The following is a 21038-nucleotide window of genomic DNA, read 5'->3' as shown; positions in this document are numbered from 1 at the left end:
CCACTGCTGTAATACTATCTTTGACAAGTAATGCCACACCTCCCCCTTTTTTACCCCCATGTCTGATCCTACTAAAACATTTAAACCCTGGAACCTGCAACAGCCATTCTTGTCCCTGTTCTACCCACGTCTCTGTAATGGCCACAACATCGAAGTCCCAGGTACCAACCCACGCTGCAAGTTCACCTACCTTATTTCTTATACTTCTGGCATTGAAGTATACACACTTCAATCCACCCTTCTGTTTACAGGCACCCTCCTTCGAGATGGCTGCATTATTCATAACCTCCCTACACTCAAGGTCCTGTACCCGAAAGCTACAGTCCAGGTTCCCACGCCCCGGCGGAGTTAGTTTAAACCCTCCCAAAGAGCACTAGCAAACCTCCCCCCAAGGATACTGGTGCCCCTCAGGTTCAGGTGTAGACCATCCTTTTTATAGAGGTCTCACCTTCCCCAGAAAGAACCCCAGTTGTCCAGAAACCGGAATCCCTCCCTCCTGCACCATCCCTGTAGCCACGCATTTAACTGCTCTCTCTCCCTATTCCTCGACTCTCTATCACGTGGCACGGGTAACAAACCAGAGACTACAACTCTTTGTCCTAACTCTGAGCTTCCAACCTAACTCCCTAAAAGCCTGTCTGACATCCTCACCCCTCTTCCTACCTATATCGTTGGTGCCAACGTGGACCACGATCTGGGGCTGCTCCGCCTCCCCCTTAAGGACCCGGAAAACACGATCAGCGACATCACGTACCCTTGCACCTGGGAGGCAACATACCAAACGTGAGTCACTGCCGCCCCCACAAAACCGTCTGTCTGTACCCCTCACTATCGAGTCCCCAAGAACTATCGCTCTGCCTTTCTCCACCCTTCCCTTCTGAGCAACGGGGCCAGGCTCCGTGCCAGAGGCCTGAACCTCGTTGCTTGCCCCTGGTAAGTCATCCCCCCCACAAGTATCCAAAACGGTATACTTGTTCTTGAGGGGAATGACCGCAGGGGGTCCCTGCACTGGCTTCCTCCTCCCACTCCCCCTCACTGTCACCCATCTATCTTGAACTTTCGGAGTAACTAATTCCCTAAAGCTCTGATCTATGACCCTCTGCCTCCCGGATGATCCGCAGTTCATCCAAATCCAGCTCCAGTTCCCTAACACGGTCTTGGAGGAGCTGGAGATGGATGCACTTCTTGCAAGTGTACTCAGCAGGGACGCTAATGGCTTCCCTCACCTCATACATGTTGCAAGAGTTGCAACTTAACTCTTTCCCTGCTCGAAACGTCGAATTCTCTATTCCTGAGATGCTGCCTGGCCTGCTGTGCTTTGACCAGCAACACATTTGCAGCTCTTTCCCTGCCTGCTTATACCTATACACATTCTCAGCACTAATTATGAAAATACAGTTGGAACAAGTAATTCGTATTCTGGACACCAGACTCCTAACTGTTCTACTCAGAACTCAGGTACAGATGGGGACTCCAGCAAGCCAACATACTGAAAGCATTCTGAATCAATTATCCCTGCAATTCATGGGAACTTGAAGTAGAATGCTCTAGTTAAACTCCGATTTGGCAGCAGCTGTAGAGAGAGAAAAGAGCTTAAGCTCCAAAGTGTCATACTGGATTCAATATTTATTCCCTCTCTCCAAAGATGCTCTCAGATCTGCTGAGTTTCTCCAGCAATAGTATTTAACTTTGATAATTCACCAGAGTTCCTAGCTCATAACCAAAAACATGGAAGATTTATTCAGGAAGGTAATGAATATAGTCATTTTGTTGGGATTGTAGAAGTGAAGACGAAGCTTCAGAGCAAGTTCATAAATATCCAAACATTATGTGCCCAATCATTCAAGCACCACCTGCCCCACATTCTGGAGTCTGTATATCACAGAATGAACTTATCAGCCAGCTAAGGAATTCATTAAGCTAAAGTAGAAGCAGGTTAACCTCAATTCCAATGATCTACTTAAGCAGCAATAGCCTTGAAATGGAAACCCTTAACCTTTCTACGGCATTTGATGATTGACTACTCCATTTTACCACACCACCTCATCTTAGCTCCATACATTGTTTTTTTTTGCAAAGGTACAGTTGAGTGGAACGTAGAACTCTGTTTTGTACCTAAGCACTTTGAGAAATCTGCCTTTTGTACATCAGCTTTAACGTCAAACTGGTCCGGTGCTGTTCAAAAGTGTAACCAGTGAAAGGAAACAAACGGCACGATAAAAAAAAACAAGAATGAGATCTGATATTTTGAGCTGAACGCTGGACATTTTTGGAAAGAGAATGAAAGGTGAGAAGCAAAAGGGTTTTTGATGTGATCCCCAAAAGAATTCAAAGTCATTATCCTTTTAGCAAGTCACTCCATTGCCTCACTACTTTTTTTTTTAAAAAAAGACATCGGCTTCAAGAACCATCTAAATCTTGATTTCATTTTCAAGCAAACTCCTTCAATAGGCAGTTTTGCATTGGAAGACATAAGATGAAGGGTTTTAATTTGGATCATATTCACAAATCAAAAGAACAATCCAATGTATATAAACTCTTGATTGGACATTAGCCAAACAATCTCATTCTGCAGGTACAAACCTTTCGATCTATGCTGAAACCATAAAGCACAGTACACACAACACTAGCTGATAAAGCCGTAAACCCAAATTCACCCAAATTCACCCAAGATTTAAAAACTACCTAATGGAAAGGTACCCAAACCTTTATTTGCAAATAAAAAGAAAATCATAAAACCATGTGTGAAGATGGTATGTCAGCAAACAAAATTAATACAAGTATAGATATTTTAACTTTATCCAAGCAAAGTGACACCACACTTGGCTTTGCTTTGAATACAATAAAAACACTTCTACAGGACATCAGTCAAGTGAAGTTCAAAAATCTAACAAAACTATGGCATCTGCAGAAAAGTATTTTACCAAAGTAAACTGTATTCCTTAAAACTGCAGTTACAGCAGGATCAGATAGGCCATACCCATAGGTGTGCATTACAAATTCAATGCAAAAATCTTAGTAGGTATCTTTATTTGAATATTTTATATAACTAACCATTTAGGAAATATTTTTATATATAGTTGTGTCTTAGCCTCAGACCATTGGTTCCATCTTCATCAGCCTATTAATAATTTGTTACCACCATTCTGAGCTACACATTTAAAACGTCTGCATTCTCTATTTTTTCCCTATAACGTATTAAAAGTGGATCCGCAAAGAGACCCTTTCCATGCCATACTGTCATTTAGTCCTTTTAGATGAGGTCTAAGTGACACCATATCCTGGATGTAGGTTTGCTCACGGAGCTGAAAGGTTCATGTTCAGACGTTTCATCACCATACTAGATAACATGTTCAGTGAGCCTCCATCAGCTCACAGGAACCATTGCTGATGATTCCTGATTTCTATTTACAAGCTTGGATTTGAGTTGGTGATGGCATTTCCTATGGTGATGTCATTTCCCGTTCTTTTTCTCAAGGAGTGGTAAATCAGGTTCAAGTCAATGCGCTTGTTGATAAAGTTCCGGTTGGAATCCCATGCTTCTAGGAATTCTCATCATGTCTCTGTTTGGCCTGTCCTAAGGTGGATGTGTTGTCCCAGTTGAAGTGAAGTGGTGTCCTTCCTCATGTGTATCTAAGGATATTATGGGAGAAGGGGTCATGTTTTGTGGCTAGGTGATGTTCATGTATCCTGGTGGCTAGTTTTCTGCCTATTTGTCCAATGTAGTGTTTGCTACAGTCCTTGCACAGTATTTTGTAAATGACATTAGTTTTGCTTGTTGTCTGCATTGGGTCTTTCAAATTCATTAGCTGCTGCTTTAGTGTGTTGGTGGGTTTGTAGGCTACCATGATGCCAAAGGGGTCTGAGTAGTCTGTCAGTCATTTGCAAGATGTCTTTGATGTAGGAGAGGAGTGTAGTATCTACACTATGAGAATACCCAAAAGACAAACACCACCAACTTCATCAACAAGGACAGTATTGACAAGCTTATGGACCTATACCTTACCACCCACTTCACCTTCAACAACAAAACCTACAGACAAACCAATGGAACACCCATGGGATCTCCGATATCGGGGTATTTAGCAGAGATGAAAATGTGTTGCTGGTCAAAGCACAGCAGGCCAGGCAGCATCTCAGGAATAGGGAATTCGACGTTTCGAGCATAAGCCCTTCATCAGGACCCCTGCTGTTCTTCATCTACAGAAGGACCCCTGCTGTTCTTCATCTACAGAAGGACCCCTGCTGTTCTTCATCTACAGAAGGACCCCTGCTGTTCTTCATCTACAGAAGGACCCCTGCTATTTAGCAGAGACTCAAACAAATAGCTCTGCCAACCAGCCAATCCAAACTTTGGATCCACTACATGGATGACATCTTTGTCATCACTAAATGAAACAAATGAGAAGATAGCTTCAAAACCATCAATAGCACCATTAGTAGCATAAAATTGGCTAAAGAGGAGGAAAATAAACAACTGCCATTCCTCGATGTCACAGTAGAGCGAACAGCCAACGGGGAACTTCAAACCAGCATCTATAGGAAAATACATAGGAGCCAAATTTTGAACTACAAAAGCAATCACCCCAACATCTACAAATGAAGCTGCATCAGAACATTATTCTAAAGAGCCAGCTCTCAGAAACTATGCAGAGCAGAGGAAAATCACCTTTTTGAATACTTGCAAAAGAATGGGTACCCAATGAACACAATCCACATATTTCTCAGCAACTAACCCAAACCAGCAGACAAAACACGTCCAGAACCCCTAGCCACTCTGCCCCTGCATCAAAAGACATCTTGGAAATGACTGCTGGACTACTCAGACCCTTTGGTATCATGGTAGCCCACAAACCCACCAACACACAAACAGCAGCTAATGAATTTGAAAGACCCTATGCAGACAACAAGCAAAGCTAATGTCATTTACAAAATATCGTGCAAGGACTGTAACAAACACTACATTGGATAAACAGGCAGAAAACTAGCCACCAGGATACATGAACATCACCTAACCACAAAACGACATGACCCTCTCTCACTAATATCCTTATGTACAGATGAGGAAAGACACTACTTCGACCTTAGGACAACATCCACCTTAGGACAAGCCAAACAAAGACACGCACAAGAATTCCTAGAAGCATGGCATTCCAAAAAGAACTTTATCAACAAACACAATGACTTGGACCTGATTCACCACCAAGAAAAAGAACAGGGAACGATATCACCAACCCAAAAGAAACCCAAACATATAAATAGAAAGCAGGAATTGTCAGCAACGGTTCGTCCGGAGGCTCACTGAAGATGTTACCTAGTATGGTGACAAAACATCTGAACATGAACCTTCCAGCTTAGCTAGCAAACCTACATCCAGAACCTCAACCTGAACACATCTTCTCAAAACTAGCTGACACCAAACCCTTTCTTTCAAGTTGTGAATTAATGAGGGCTTTGTTTTAGCAAGGGATAGGAGCAAACAACTTGAATTTGAAGTAGCTATATGAATTGTTAGATGTTAACAGTATGCGCCCTGAAAAAATAATCTCATTATTTTATGATGGTAGCAGAAATTTCTTGTCAACAGTATAAATATATTAACATTACATCTAGCTGAAGTGATGCACTGGACAGATGCCAACAAACAGCAACGATAAAATTGCCATTTACTGAATTCCAGTGATATGCATTGACACAGGAACGAAAGTTTAAAATTTGTCTCCCTGAACTTTATAAAACAACCAATGAGTAAAAAGTGAGGTCTGCAGATGCTGGAGATCAGAGCTGAAAATGTGTTGCTGGTTAAAGCGCAGCAGGTCAGGCAGCATCCAAGGAACAGGAAATTCGACGTATCGGGCACAAGCCCTTCATCAGGAATGAGGAAAGTGTGTCCAGCAGGCTAAGATAAAAGGTAGGGAGGAGGGACTTGGGGGAGGGGGCGATGGAGATGTGATAGGTGGAAGGAGGTCAAGGTGAGGGTGATAGGCCGGAGTGGGGTGGGGGCAGAGAGGTCAGGAAGAAGATTGCAGGTTAGGAGGGCGGTGCTGAGTTTGAGGGAATCGACGGAGACAAGGTGGGGGGAGGGGAAATGAGGAAACTGGGGGAATCTGAGTTCATCCCTTGTGGTTGGAGGGTTCCCAGACAGAAGATGAGGCGCTCTTCCTCCAACCGTCGTGTTATGATGTTCTGGCGATGGAGGAGTCCAGCATGTCTTCGGTGGAGTGGGAGGGAGAGTTAAAGTGTTGAGCCATGGGGTGGTTGGGTTGGTTGGTCCGCGCATCCCAGAGGTGTTCCCTGAAGCATTCCGCAAGTAGGCGGCCCGTCTCCCCAATATAGAGGAGGCCACATCGGGTGCAGCGGATGCAATAGATGATGTGTGTGGAGGTGCAGGTGAATTTGTGGCGGATATGGAAGGATCCCTTGGGGCCTTGGAGAGATGTAAGGGAGGAGGTCTGGGCGCAAGTTTTGCATTTCCTGCGGTTGCAGGGAAAGGTGCCGGGAGTGGAGGTTGGGTTGGTGGGGGGTGTGGACCTGACGAGGGAGTGGTCTTTGTGGAACGCTGATAGGGGAGGGGAGGGAACCAATGGTACAAGTGATAAGATTTTTGTCCTTCTGAATCAAGGCTGCATGTAAAGTTACTATTTTGCTGCAGATATATGGATATGTTGAGAAGGTTATTTCTTTAATTTGTGGGGGAAAGAAAAGAGTGTTTTGACAAAACGAAGGTGGTCAGCAAGAAAAGCACAATTGTTCCATTGCAAAGTAACTACTAACCTCGCATGCAATAACTGACATATACTCTTCATTAAAGTGCCAATTGTGACAGAATGGAAGGGAGAGTGCAAGAGTATAGAGAGAAGTAGGGGAAAGACACTGACTGCTGATAAAACTCTAAAAATTGATGAAAAATACTATGTTTAACACTATCAGTGCAAAAGAAAAGTTCAGTTACAAAACAGTGAAGGATGCCCACATATCTGCAAAAGTTGGAATGAAAAGCAAAGTAATGCAGATTTATTCACTGAAATTTAATCACTAAATTTAATTATATGTCAAGCTACAGACTGACTGAGTGCCAAAAAGGTTTTCAGATTTCAAGGGGAAAACCTTGATGGTCTACTTAACATCAATTTTAGATGTTTTGACACTGTTACCCAAAAGAATAAAATACCTTCAGTTGCTTATGTTTCCAGCTCCAAGGCAGCAGGCCCTGCACATGAATATCAATGTTTAAACTTAACTAATCATTCTTAAAAAAAGTGTGAAGAGAACTGAACAATCTGGGTTCCCAACTTACATCCAACTATAGATAAAATTCTCAACATGCACTCAAAAAGAAAATAAGGGCTCTGCTGTTACCAACAATAATCTCTTAAATTTCTTAACTATCTTACTCAACTCAGAATAAAAAGGTGAACTGCCAGAGCATCTCATACCCAAATCATTAGATTCCATTCAACCCATCTACCAAGTAAAGTACTAACCACTACCTGAAAAGTATTTGCAAGTGATTAAAAAAGAACCAAATTCTTCAAGATAGGAACTAAAATATTTTAATTCAATTGACTGAATTATGGTTTAATTCAATACTGATGACAAAGAAAGGTCCTTGTGTTAAATTTTGGTTTATGCTGAGCCATCAGATCTCACCTGGGAAAAAATATAAAAGGACCCAGTCCTGGGAAACAAGGACAGAAAATTTGTACACTTTTTGTTCATTGCCTGCATTAATCTTGGTACCTCGATCACCGCCAACTGAATGTGCTCTTTGTGCTTTCTCTAAGTGCAAAGTTTCATTGATATTCCAAAAGCAACCCCACCATTCAACAACCAGCATGAATCTGAAACGGAAATTTCAGCAAGAGCATCTACTGGACAGTTGGCAGCTGCAGAACTATGTCTCAGCACATCAGCAACTGTAGAAGTTCATTTGATGCCTGCTCAATGCCACCCTCAGAAAAACATCAGTATCGTAAACCAACAGATTAGGCTATTATATACATTTGTTGACAGTGAAGACTTGCCGATAGAGATTCCCAATTTTACAACAACCACACTTCAAAGAGCATCTCCTTGGCTGCACAATACAGTAGATAATCTTCACCTTTATTCAAAACGTATGGGTCTCATTTGAAAAGACTATTTATTGAAATTCTATGATTCAAAACTGCCACTTGAATGCATTCATACATCTGGTTTTGACAGACAGGTGGCTTACAAATTTGTGTTTAAAAACAAAAATCATTTGGAAGTTATGTTGAAAACTCTTTTTATTCTCCTATAGTTTTACAAAATGTGCAACTCAATTATTTAACATCTAGTTTGTAGATCTAGTGTAAATCAGACTACAGGTGTTTTGTTATCCCATGTAGATTGCTACTCATGAGAGACTATTTCTGTATAGTTGCCAATCTCTCAATATGGTGTTTACAGTTTTTTAAAAATAAATTACAATCATGTACTCAGTCCCTGCTCAGAACAAAACTAGAAAGGATCATATAAGCAATGGCTCTATGCCAAAAGGGATGGCATGCTGGCTCTGGTTAGCACTGCTGCTTCACAGCACCAGGAACCTGGATTCAATTCCCGCCTCAGGAGTGTGGAGTTTGCACATTCTCCCCATGTCTACGTGGATTTCCTCCCTCAATGCAAAGATGTGTAGATCAGGTTAATTGGCCATGCTCAGTTGTCCATATGGTGTTAGGAGCATTAATCAGGGGTAAATATAGGGTGCAGGAATGGGTCTGGGTGGGTTACTCTTCGAAGGGTTGGTGTGGACTTGTTGGGTCAAAGGGCCTGTTTCCATACTTATCTAAGAGACCTCTACTTGTACTGAAAAGCAAACCTAGAGTTCAATTTATTTTAATGAAATTCTACATTTTAAAACCTCTACATCTCAATTGATTTCTTTGCAAACACAAATACAGATTCAGCAGAAACTTCTATCTATCTATATCCTTTAGAGCAAGTAACATTTTGAAACAGGTGGATTCTATTCAAAGGAGCCAAAAACAAAAAGGATCAAAAAGAGGACTGAAAATGCTGGAGACAATTCACTAGTTAGAACCCAGGAAAGAACAAAGTTAAACAAAATTCAACTCTTTCCTGGAAATGAATCAATCATTAAATCAACGATGAATACTTCAAAACATTCATCATAAGCTCCAATTCTAGTTTTACTTTACTATTTATACCACCAAAATTGCCTCCAAGATAATTCCTGAATGTAACCTAATATAGCTTTGTAAACACCATCACCCAATAAGTAATAAATACATGACAATTTCAAAAAGTACAACTTCAACTTTCTCAGAAAGCTGCATTTTCCCAAAACCTGACTGTCTACTCAAAAAATAATTTATGCACTGCAGCCCAATGTCAATCACGTAAAATGTACATGAATTGTTAGATAGTGGGCCAAGCCTAGTCAGAGATACTAGGAATGCAAAGATTTAGGATAACTGCAAATTAAAACTGTAGCATCTTGTTTCCAATTTTTTAATAAAGTAAATAATTCTTCATACGCTGAGTTCCAATATTAGCGTTACACAAATCAGCAGGCTTCAGATTCAAGCCTCAACTTGAGCACACACCAAACGTGACACATCAGTATCGGTAAAAGTCACCATAGTCCAAGTAGCTTTTTCATTAGACACACAAGATTGGTGTTTTATCCTAAGGATCACCAGGACCCAGGTTAGGGGTGACACAGAAAAGGAAGGACCTCCACTTTAACCTAAGCCAGTATGGGATAGGAACACAGCATTGCAAACCAGGTTCCCAACCAACTGAGCTAACTGACCCCTTCAATATATTGCTGAGGGAATATTGCACTACCAGACTATCAACTTTATTTGATGGGGTGCTAAACAAAAGATCTCACGGAGCCTTTCAAATGGTTAAAGATGATCCTGTGGGTTTAAGGTATAGGGAAGAAGTTGGATAGGCTCGAGTTTGTTTCCCTGAAGTGATTACAAGGCGACTTGGTAGAAGTTTATGAAATCATGAGGAGCTTGGAGAGGGTGAATAGTAAAAGGTTTTTATCCAGGGTAGGTGAATCCAAAATTAGAGGACATAGACGAGACACGAAAGATTTAAAAAGGAACTAGAGAGGCAACATTTCACATGAGTGGTGCCAGGGAAGTAGTAGAGCCAAATACAATTACAACATTTAAATAGTCACCTGGATGGTTAAATGAATAGGAGTGGTTTAGAGGGATATAGGTTAAATGCTGATAAATGGGACTAATCAGTCTAGGATACATGGTCGGCATGGATGAGTTCAACTGAAGGGTGTTTCCATGCTGTATGACTGTATAGTTGCTGCTTAAGGGACCTTGGCATGTGTAGGTTTTCAACATGACAAAGACCACATCAAGTACCCCAATGGCTGCAAGGCATTTTGAGAAATCCTCAAGGCTACAAAAAGCACTACTTAAATGCAAGTCCCAAGACAAATCAACAGATGCTCAATTAACTAAACTGACCTAAAAGCTACAGGAGAAGGAATTGCAAAATGGTTGCAGAGTTATCCTTTCTCCAGTAACGGATCTGTCAATTTTATAAATTCCCTATCAAGTGCTCTCCAGAGTGTTGTACTGAAATCAATGTATACATCATACAAAAGTCTATACAATTTTTCAGAATTTCATAGTCACATTATCTGCCCACAAAATTGGAAACAAAAACACTTCATTCTACTTTAGTGACTAATTAATCACATATTGCAAACAAAGTCCTGTCCCTAAAGACAGTAGCTAGGTGGTAAAGAAGTGGCAAAAAAAATGAGGGAGTGGAAGAGGTGACAAATGTTTCAGTTAACATTTAAACCAGAATAAATGCCAGCGCATCCATAATTGGGTGTCAGAAACACAGTCTGACAACACAGCAGCAGGACAGAGAAATGGAACTGGGTTTTGTCCATGTACACTGGGAGACCCTGGGTATGTTTGCAAGTGGTTGGTAATAGGCTGTACACACAAAAGGGAGAGGACCCAATCTAGGTTAGATCCCTGGGGAGACCCCTGTGGCAATGGCATGAGAACAGAGAGTAATTGTTAAAAACACCACAGGAAACCCTCTAGAAACAAAGGAGAAGCATTGGAGAAAGATGGCATGGCAGGCCATGTCCATGGCTGCAGAAAGACAGGAGGTCGACAGAAAAGGAAAATACACCAGTTCAGCTGCTAATGGAACTGATTTGGGCGATGTCATTATGGCTTGACATAGTAGAATAATAGTTGTGGAAAATGTAACATCTCTGAAGACTTTTGCACATGTTTAAAATCAAAAATTGAAAAAATATATTACAAGCATAACCATAATCCCAAAGCACAGTTCATAAATTTGCTGCTCAGTGCAGTCACGAGTCACAGAGCAGGAAAGGTTCCACGTCCGAAGCCCTCAAGTACGTGATTTCAATTTGGTTATTACTAGCCTGCAATAACTTAAGTCAGCACTTATGGGCGAGAGGAAAATTAACTATGTGGGCTTACATTAATATTCACCTGTTTCCTGTATCAAAGGAGCATCCGAACTCTCAGACAAGATTTTTGAGATGATGGTGATTAACTGGTGTAGATTTACTTACCTACAAGAGAAACCTAAACATGTTAAATCATCAGGTGTTCTTAGTTAGAAGAAGTCTTGCAGGATCATTACACTGCACCTCATGGGATCACAGTTGCAAGGAGCGATGGTAGATCCTATTCCCCCAAGCATCAACTTAGTGAAACATTTCCCAAGGGAAGCATTGATTTGAATTTCCCACCAGCTATTTTGTTTTTCCAATAGAATCCAACTTACAAATGTATCATAGCCACATCTCAAATTTCTGAAACAGTTAATTTGATTTACAGTAACTTAAGTAGTTGATAGCTTCTGTCAATCAAATAGTCCTCTTGTTTCAAATTAAGAATTATTTGATAGCAATTTTTCATTGTGACAAGTTACACAACTCCTGTGTGGAGTTTCAAACATTTCAAAAACAATGACATACTACATTTCAAAAACAGTAAAAGAAATCATATGCAAAACGGCTCACAAATATCAGATCACAAATTTTCTATACCAAATAAAGATCAGGGAGATTCCTCAGGGGATTTTATTTCAATTTCTAATAAGAGCCACCCCATCTTATTTCTTAAATTATTCCATTTTGCAATTTGTTTCCAACAATTCAACTTGTATTTTAGAAACTAGAAGACTGAACTGTCACCTATTCCCTATAATAAGGTTCAAAACAATTCATGCTGAAAAAATTGTCAGTCAAGTTAAAATTAAATTCTATGCATATAAGATAAAACAGATTAGAAGTTCCAAAACCTGAAGCTTTATTACAAAGCCCAATTTTACAATTGCTGCAAACAATTTTGTATAAAGTTCTGAAACTTTTGTTCTCTCCAGAAAGGGTGATTGATCTGCTGAATATCTTTAGTATTTTCTATTCAACATCACTTAGATATTACTGCAGGTAAGTTATCTGATTTCAGTCTTAAGTTATTATAATATACCTCACTGAACAACAGGTTAACTACCATTTCAGCTCCATTCTAAATTCCTACACTAAAACATGTCTTTTTGAGTACTAGCCAATACCTTCCCCTCCATTTTAAACTTAACTTGAACTCAACGCTGAGCTAAAAATGTTTTCCATTATCCATAACAAGCATTCAAAATACAAATGCACAGCCCTGACTCAAGACGACCAAACAAACTCCACCTGGATAGCCCACACAAAAAGATGATTACTTATTACAACTGCCAAGGAAAAAAGTTAGATTTAGCATCTAATGCTCCTGTGATGTTGAGGCAGGTGGAGGGTTTCGAATAAAGGGCAAAATAGTTTAAAAACCACCCCACTCCCCCCGAGTAACCAGCGAAAAAAAAACCAAGTCATCTGAAGTGTGTCAATGTGCAACCTATAAATAAAGAAGGAAAAAGGAAACGGGGATGGCAAATAAGAATCAGCCTTGCAAGTAAAAGCAAGTGTGCAAGAGTGGGACGCAGCCCCGGAGCTGCAGTTCAATGAGAGAAAGGGCGGGGTGTGAAATAAAATAAACGTTTAATGTAATGGTGCCGAGGAGGGAACGGGTGCCAAGGCCAGGAGGTTGCAGAAGGTAAGAGGGAGGCGCCGGGTTAGGACCGGGGAGAGGTGGCAGGGCCTGGAGGCACGGCAGGATAAGAAGGGGTGGTTTCGAGGGCAGGGGAAGGCCAGCCAGAGCCCGGGTGGGAGAAAGGGGGACAAGGAGAGAGAGAGGGGGGAGAAAGGCGAGGGCTGCGCCCGGCTGAGTCCAGGCCCACACTGCGGCGGTGGCACCGTGATGGCCGCCCGCCCGCCCGCCCGGGAGCTCAGACAATACACAACATTCACGGTCAGCGCCGACACACACAAATAAAAACAAACCCGCGCGAAGTGACCATGAAAACGCACACCACCCTCCCCCCTCCCCCTCCATCCAGCACACCCCCGAAAAAAAAAGGGCACGCTCACCATCCTGGCCGCCAAAGGTGAAGCTTCCAGAGACTTCGATCAACCGCCGTTTTCACCTGGATGTTGTGAACTGGATGTTTTTTTTTACTGACCCAAGCACCGGCGGTTTGGAGGGGGGAGGGGGCGGGGGGGGGGAAAGGAAGGGGAATGGGAGAGAAGGACAGTGTTCTTTTCCCCCCTTAAAAAAAATGTTAACGCCCGCTCCTGCTACAAAACCCGCAGCCGAGATTTTCCTCTCTTTCTCCACCAAACCCCCCTCCCAAACCCCAGCTTTTTTTTTCCCCCCTCTCGTTTGTTTTTTGGTGGTGGTGAAGGGGGGGGATGGGAAGAGAATTCAAAAGCCCCGAGCCCGAACTGAGCGCACGGTGCCGCCGTCTAAATCCGCAAGGGGAGGGGTAGGAGGATAGAGCGGCCGCACATCCGGGCACGCACGCTTTCAGTCACTCACTCACGTACGTACGTCCCCGTCCGCCAACGTCGAGCGCGTTCCTCCTCCTCCTCCTCCTCCTCCTCCACCCACAGCCTCGCCGACCAACGTCGAGCGCGTTCCCGTCTCCCGCCCCTCGCCGGCCTACGTCGAGCGTCGTCGCGCGCGTGGCCAGGCGGCCACTACGTCGTGCTTTACCCCCCGCGCGCGCGCGTCCCTTCCCCAGCCCCCTCGCCGGCCTACGTCAAACGTCATCGCGCGCGTGGTCAGGCGGCCTCTGCGTCGTGCTTTACCCCGCGCGCGCGTCCCGTTTCCCGCCCCTCGCCGGCCTACGTCGAGCGTCGTCGCGCGCGTGCCACTGCGTCGAGTTTACCTCGCGCGCGCGTCCCTTCCCCTCGCCGGCCTACGTCAAACGTCGTCGCGCGGGTGGCCAGGCGACCTGCGTCCCCACTGGCCAACCGTCGTGCGTTAGCCCTTCCCTCCCCCACCCCCGCGCCCCCGACGGGTGTGGCACGGAGTGCGACCAAATGTTAGCAGAAGTTGCTGGAAAAACTCCACCTCGATGGAGAGAGAGAGTAAAAGTAGAATTAACGTTACCGTTCTGGCGGTTTATTTTCGAGAGTTACAAGTCTCACAGCACCAGGTTATAGTCCATCAGGATTAATTGGAAGCGCTAGCTTTCGGAGCGCTGCCCCTTCATCAGGTGGTCATCTCATACACATATTTTCGAAAGAATCGTTATATCGTTCCACAACAACAACACTAGCCCCCTTTGTCGTGGTGCCCTGTTTGTCGATGTGCCTACTGCAGCTCAAGTGGAGTCTCCCTCCCTTTTTCTTACTTTCTGTCTGGATCATAAGCCATAGGAGCAGAAATTAGGCCATTCAGCCCATCGGGTGTGCTCTGCCATTCAATTATGGCTGATAAGTTTCTCAGTCCCATTCTCATTGTAACCCATGATCTCCTTGCAACTCAAGAGCCAATCTATCTCTGCCCCTCTTCCAAGAGAACAGGATTGACAACTTGCGTGGGCACGGTGCTTTTAAAAGGTAGGAATATTGACTCACGTATTTCCAACCCACCACTGTCCAAACCATTGAAATTCACGTGGCAGGGCAAAGGTGTGCAAAAGCTTGGTTGGAGAGTTTTTTATGGAAAGAAAAGTCAAATTTGTAAGTGCCTTTCATTGCCCTATGAGGCATTCTAGACACTTTAGAGCCAATGAAGTGCTGCTTTGAAGTAGCCTTTGTCTTCATTGTAAGAAATGAAGCAATTGATTTGCACGCAGACACCTCCCATCAACCACACTGTTCCACTAGATCATCTACAACAGCAATAATTTGCAACAAAAGCAGAAATTGCTCGGAAAACCTGAGAAGGCAAAACAGAATTAATATTTCAGGTCCAGTGACCTCCTTCAGATCAATAATTTGCAATTGTATAGCAGTCTTAAAGTGACAAAAGGCGTTTCACAGGAGCAGTCATCAAGTAAACTTTATTCCTGATCCACATAAGGCAAAACTGCAGCAGATGACTGAAAGTTTTGTCAAAGAAGTAGGATTTTAAGGAGTTTCTCAAAGAAGGGAAGAAGTGGAGAGTTTGAAGGAGGATTAACTCTCCTCCTTTGAAACTGTGTTCTGAAATTTTTTATATCCACCTGAAAAACAGAAAGGAAACATGTGCCAAATGGCCTCCCACGTGATCATGTAGGAGGAGTAGCATGATGGCTCAGTGGTTACAGCAACAGGGACCTGGGTTCAATTCCAACAGGTGACTGTCTGTGTGCAGTTTGCATATTCTCCCCGTGCCTGTGCAGGTTTCCACTAGCTGCATCAGTTTCCTCCCACAGTCCAAAGATGTGCAGGTGAGGTGAATTGACCATGCTAAATTGCCCAAATGTTTCGGGATCTGCTGATTAGGTGCATTAGTTAGGGGAATGATCCGATGAGTTACTCTTTGGAGGGTCGGTGTGGATGTGTTGAGCTGAAGGGCCTGCTTCTACACTAGGAATTCTAATTCTGTGAAAGGGCCATGTTTTAACCATCATGTCTGATAATCTGAACCTATTTCTTCAAGTCGTAGAGCAGTACAGCATGGCAGTGGACCCTTCAGTCTGACCAGATACCCTAAATGAATCCATTTGCCAGCATTTGGCCCATATCCATCTGAATCCTTCTTATTCATATACCCATCTAGATGCTTTTTAAATTGTACCAGCCTGCACCGCTTCCTCTAGCAGCTCATTCCATAAGCTCAAAGCCCTTTGCGTGAAAAAGTTCCCCCATAGGTCCCTTTTAAATCTCTACCTTTAGCCAATGCCCACTAGTTTTGGATTCTGCTAACCTTGGGGAAAAAACCTTGGCTATTCACCCTACCTGAAGAAGGGCACAAGCCCGAAACGTCGATTCTCCTGCTGTTTGGATGCTGCCTGACCTGCTGCGCTTTTCCAGCAACACATTTTTCAGCTCTGATCTCCAGCATCTGCAGTACTCACTTTCTCCTATTCACCCTATCTATGCCTAATGATTGCAGAGTTATCAATGAACTCAGGCTTGTGGAGGTTGCAAGTCTAACAGTTTCTCACTCTGCACCCACCTCTTCCATCCACCTACCTACCTATAATTAAGTTACCAACACTCCATGATTGTCCCAGAGTTTTCATCAACAGATCAATCTCCATACCACTGTTGTCTGTGTGAAACACTGGAGAAAACTATATGACTGAGGATATTAAATTGTGCGTGGAGAAAGTGAGGTCTGCAGATGCTGGAGATCAGAGCTGAAAATGTGTTGCTGGAAAAGCGCAGCAGGTCAGGCAGCATCCAAGGAACAGGAAATTCGATGTTTCGGGCATAAGCCCTTCATCAGGAATGAGGAAAGTGTATCCAGCAGGCTGAGATAAAAGGTAGGGTGGAGGGACTTGGGAGAGGGGCGATGGAGATGTAATAGGTGGAAGGAGGTCAAGGTGAGGGTGATAGGCCGGAGTGGGGTGGGGGCGGAGAGGTCAGGAAGAAGATTGCAGGTTAGGAAGGCGGTGCTGAGTTCGAGGGATTCGACTGAGACAAGGTGGAGGGAGGGGAAACGAGGAAACTGGAGAAATCTGAGTTCATCCCTTGTGGTTGGAGGGTTCCCAGGCGGAAGATGAGGCGCTCTTTCTCCAACCGTCATGTTGTTATGGTCTGGCGGTGGAGGAGTCCAAGGACCTGCATGTCCTTGGTGGAGTGAGAGGGGGAGTTGAAGTGTTGAGCCACGGGGTGGTTGGGTTGGTTGGTCCGGGTGTCCCAGAGGTGTTCTCTGAAACGTTCCGCAAGTAGGCAGCCTGTCTCCCCAACATAGAGGAGGCCACATCGGGTGCAGCGGATGCAATAGATGATGTGTGTGGAGGTGCAGGTGAATTTGTGGCAGAAATGGAAGGATCCCTTGGGGCCTTGGAGAGAAGTAAGGGAGGAGATGTGGGCGCAAGTTTTGCATTTCTTGCGATTACAGGGGAAGGTGCCGGGAGTGGAGGTTGGGTTGGTGGGGGGGTGTGGACCTGACGAGGGAGTCACGGAGGGAGTGGTCTTTTCGGAACGCTGATAGGGGAGGGGAGGGAAATATATCCTTGGTGGTGGGGTCCGTTTGGAGGTGGCGGAAATGACGGCGGATGATACGCTGCATATGGAGGTTGGTGTGGTGGTAGGTGAGAACCAGTGGGGTTCTGTCCTGGTGGCGGTTGGAGGGGCGGGGCTCAAGGGCGGAGGAGCGGGAAGTGGAGGAGATGCGGTGGAGGGCATCGTCGATCACGTCTGGGGAGAATCTGCGGTCCTTGAAGAAGGAGGCCATCTGGGCTACACGGTATTGGAAGTGGTCCTCCTGGGAGCAGATGTGGCGGAGACGAAGGAATTGGGAATATGGGATGGCGTTTTTACAGGGGGCAGGGTGGGACGAGGTGTAGTCTAGGTAGCTGTATGAGTCAGTCGGTTTATAGTAGATGTCTGTGTTGATTCGGTCACCTGAGATAGAAATGGAAAGGTCTAGGAAGGGGAGGGAGGAGTCTGAGACGGTCCAGGTGAATTTGAGGTCGGGGTGGAAGGTGTTGGTAAAGTGGATGAACTGTTCAACCTCCTCGTGGGTGCACGAGGCAGCGCCGATACAGTCATCGATGTAGCGGAGGAAAAGGTGGGGGGTGGTGCCAGTGTAGTTGCAGAAGATGGAATGTTCCACATATCCTACGAAGAGGCAGGCATAGCTGGGGTCCATGCGGATGCCAATTGGCAACTCCTTTGGTTTGGAGGAAGTGGGAGGATTGGAAAGAGAAGTTATTCAGGGTGAGGACCAGTTCAGTCAGTCGAAGGAGGGTGTCAGTGGAAGGGTACTGATTGGTACGGTGGGAAAGGAAGAAGCGGAGGGCTTTGAGTCCTTCGTGATGGGGGATGGAGGTGTACAGGGACTGGATGTCCATCGTGAAGTTAAGGTGTTGGGGACCGGGGAAGCGAAAATCATGGAGGAGGTGGAGGGCGTGGGTGGTGTCCCGAACGTAGGTGGGGAGTTCTTGGACTAAGGGGGACAGGACCGTGTCGAGGTATGAGGAGATGAGTTCGGTGGGGCAGGAGTAGGCTGAGACAATGGGTCAGCCGGGGCAGTCAGGTTTGTGGATTTTGGGCAGGAGGTAGAAACAGGCGGTGCGGGGTTGTGAGACTATGAGGTTGGAGGCGGTGGATGGGAGATCCCCTGAGGTAATGAGGTTATGGATGGTCTGGGAGATGATGGTTTGGTGGTGGGAGGTGGGGTCATGGTCAAGGGGGCAGTAGGAGGAGGTGTCCGCGAGCTGGCGTTTGGCCTCAGCGGTATAAAGATCGGTACGCCAGACTACTACCGCGCCTCCCTTGTCTGCCGGTTTGATGGTGAGGTTGGGGTTGGAGCAGAGGGAGTGGAGGGCTGCACGTTCCGAGGGTGAGAGGTTGGAGTGGGTAAGAGGGGTGGACAGGTTGAGTGGGTTAATGTCGCGGCGGCAGTTGGCTATAAAGAGATCGAGGGTGGGTAAGAGGCCAGCACGGGGTGTCCAGGTGGATGGGGTGTGTTGGAGGCGGGAAAAGGGGTCGTCAGAGGGTGGGCACCAGTCTTGGTTGAAAAAGTAGGCACGGAGGCGAAGGCGGCGGAAGAATTGTTCAATGTCTTGCCGCGTGTTGAACTCGTTAATCCGAGAGTGTAGGGGAATGAAGGTGAGGCTTCTGCTGAGGACTGATCTTTCATCCTCAGAGAGGGGGAGGTCTGGGGGGATGGTGAAAACACGGCAGGGCTGGGAGCTAGGACCTGCTGTGGGACTGGAGCTGGGTGCATCCGCTGCACCCGATGTGGCCTCCTCTATATTGGGGAGACAGGCCGCCTACTTGCGGAACGTTTCAGAGAACACCTCTGGGACACCCGGACCAACCAACCCAACTACCCCATGGCTCAACACTTCAACTCCCCCTCTCACTCCACCAAGGACATGCAGGTCCTTGGACTCCTCCACCGCCAGACCATAACAACACGACGGTTGGAGAAAGAGCGCCTCATCTTCCGCCTGGGAACCCTCCAACCACAAGGGATGAACTCAGATTTCTCCAGTTTCCTCATTTCCCCTCCCCCCACCTTGTCTCAGTCGAATCCCTCGAACTCAGCACCGCCTTCCTAACCTGCAATCTTCTTCCTGACCTCTCCGCCCCCACCCCACTCCAGCCTATCGCCGTCACCTTGACCTCCTTCCACCTATCACATCTCCATCGCCCCTCCCCCAAGTCCCACCTCCCTACCTTTTATCTCAGCCTGCTGGACACACTTTCCTCATTCCTGATGAAGGGCTTATGCCCGAAATGTCGAATTTCCTGTTCCTTGGATGCTGCCTGACCTGCTGCGCTTCTCCAGCAACACATTTTCAGCTATTAAATTGTGTGTGTTTATTTTTCATTTTCTTTGAGCATTTATTGTTTGTGCCAACTATGGCTTAGTTGGTATCACTCTTTTGGCACTGAATCATCTGGATTCAAGTCCTAAATCGGGATGGAGCTCAAAGTGCTGTACTGTTGGAGACATTGTCTTTTGGGTTTAAACCAATGTTTAAATGGAGGCATCATCTGCCTGCTTGGGTGTATGTAAAAGATCTCGTGGCACTACCTCGAAGAGTAGTGGAGTTATCGCTAATGTCTGGACCACATTTGTGCTGCATCCTACATGCCTGTGGAGGCCGGGACGCTAAATGTCTTCAAGGCAGAGATTGATAAATTCTTGATGTCACAAAGAATTAAGGGCTACGGGGAGAATGCGGGTAAGTGGAGTTGAAATGTCCATCAGCCATGATTGAATGGCGGAGTAGACTCGATGGGCTGAATGGCCTTACTTCCACTCCTATGTCTTATGGTCTTATGGACAAAAATAGGTTAGCACGTTGGTGTTTTTGGGAGCTTGCTGTGTGCAAATGGAGTGTGATGTTTCCTACATTATGGCTGTGAATTTATTTGAAAAAGTACTTAATTGGCTGTAACACCACTTTGGGATATCTGACAGTGCTGTGGAAAAGCAATCTTTTTCTCAATAATAAAGTATTGGAGGTTTGGAGACTGCAAAAGGCTTTTTGATTGTGTGAAGTGGTTGAAAGTGACAGGTTATGCAGTCATACCACCATACCCAGGAATATATCCACTTGGAGTTGCGAACACTGACCTGTAATCCCCAGCTCAATCTGATTATTTGAAATAATTATGGCTTCTGACTAAACCTGCAAATTGCAACTGACACTCATAATCATACTGAAAAGCAATTGCAACTTTCTACATTTTGTTTAAAATGAATTCATTGTCTTCATGACTGTTTCTGATTCCTTAATGCTTTTGTTTTGGGAGTGGACAAAGCAATATTGCAGTCTTGGATTCACTTACAAATCAAATAAATCACAAGCAAAAATATCTGATAAAGATGTTAACAGCATGTTATTTATGAGAATATTTTTTCAATATATTTTCCTCGAATTTAATTGTTTCTTTGGGCAAATCATCTGAATCTTTTTTCTTGCCTACACTCAAAATGCATAAACTGTTACATACATTACAACACTAAGATCTTTATTAAAACCAAGCAATACTGTTAAGGACTGAAGCACAA

At 44.8% G+C, this 21038-nt stretch overlaps 1 protein-coding gene across 1 annotated transcript in view; it reads right to left on the bottom strand.

Moving 5' to 3' along the window:
• Positions 1-13916, bottom strand: part of LOC132819900 (calcineurin subunit B type 1) — an 81155-nt gene extending 67239 nt beyond the window's left edge. Inside the window, exon 1 of the mRNA XM_060831857.1 lies at positions 13493-13916. Within this exon, the coding sequence (XP_060687840.1) occupies positions 13493-13495 (3 nt within the window). The 5' untranslated portion in view covers positions 13496-13916. The remainder of the gene's footprint in view (positions 1-13492) is intronic.
• Positions 13917-21038: the final 7122 nt, after the last annotated feature.

This window comes from Hemiscyllium ocellatum, chromosome 10 (assembly GCF_020745735.1).
Source record: "Hemiscyllium ocellatum isolate sHemOce1 chromosome 10, sHemOce1.pat.X.cur, whole genome shotgun sequence".
NCBI classification, from domain to species: domain Eukaryota; kingdom Metazoa; phylum Chordata; class Chondrichthyes; order Orectolobiformes; family Hemiscylliidae; genus Hemiscyllium; species Hemiscyllium ocellatum.
The sequence above is the reverse complement of the archived record's forward strand: the minus strand, read 5'-3'. Positions and strand labels throughout refer to the sequence as shown.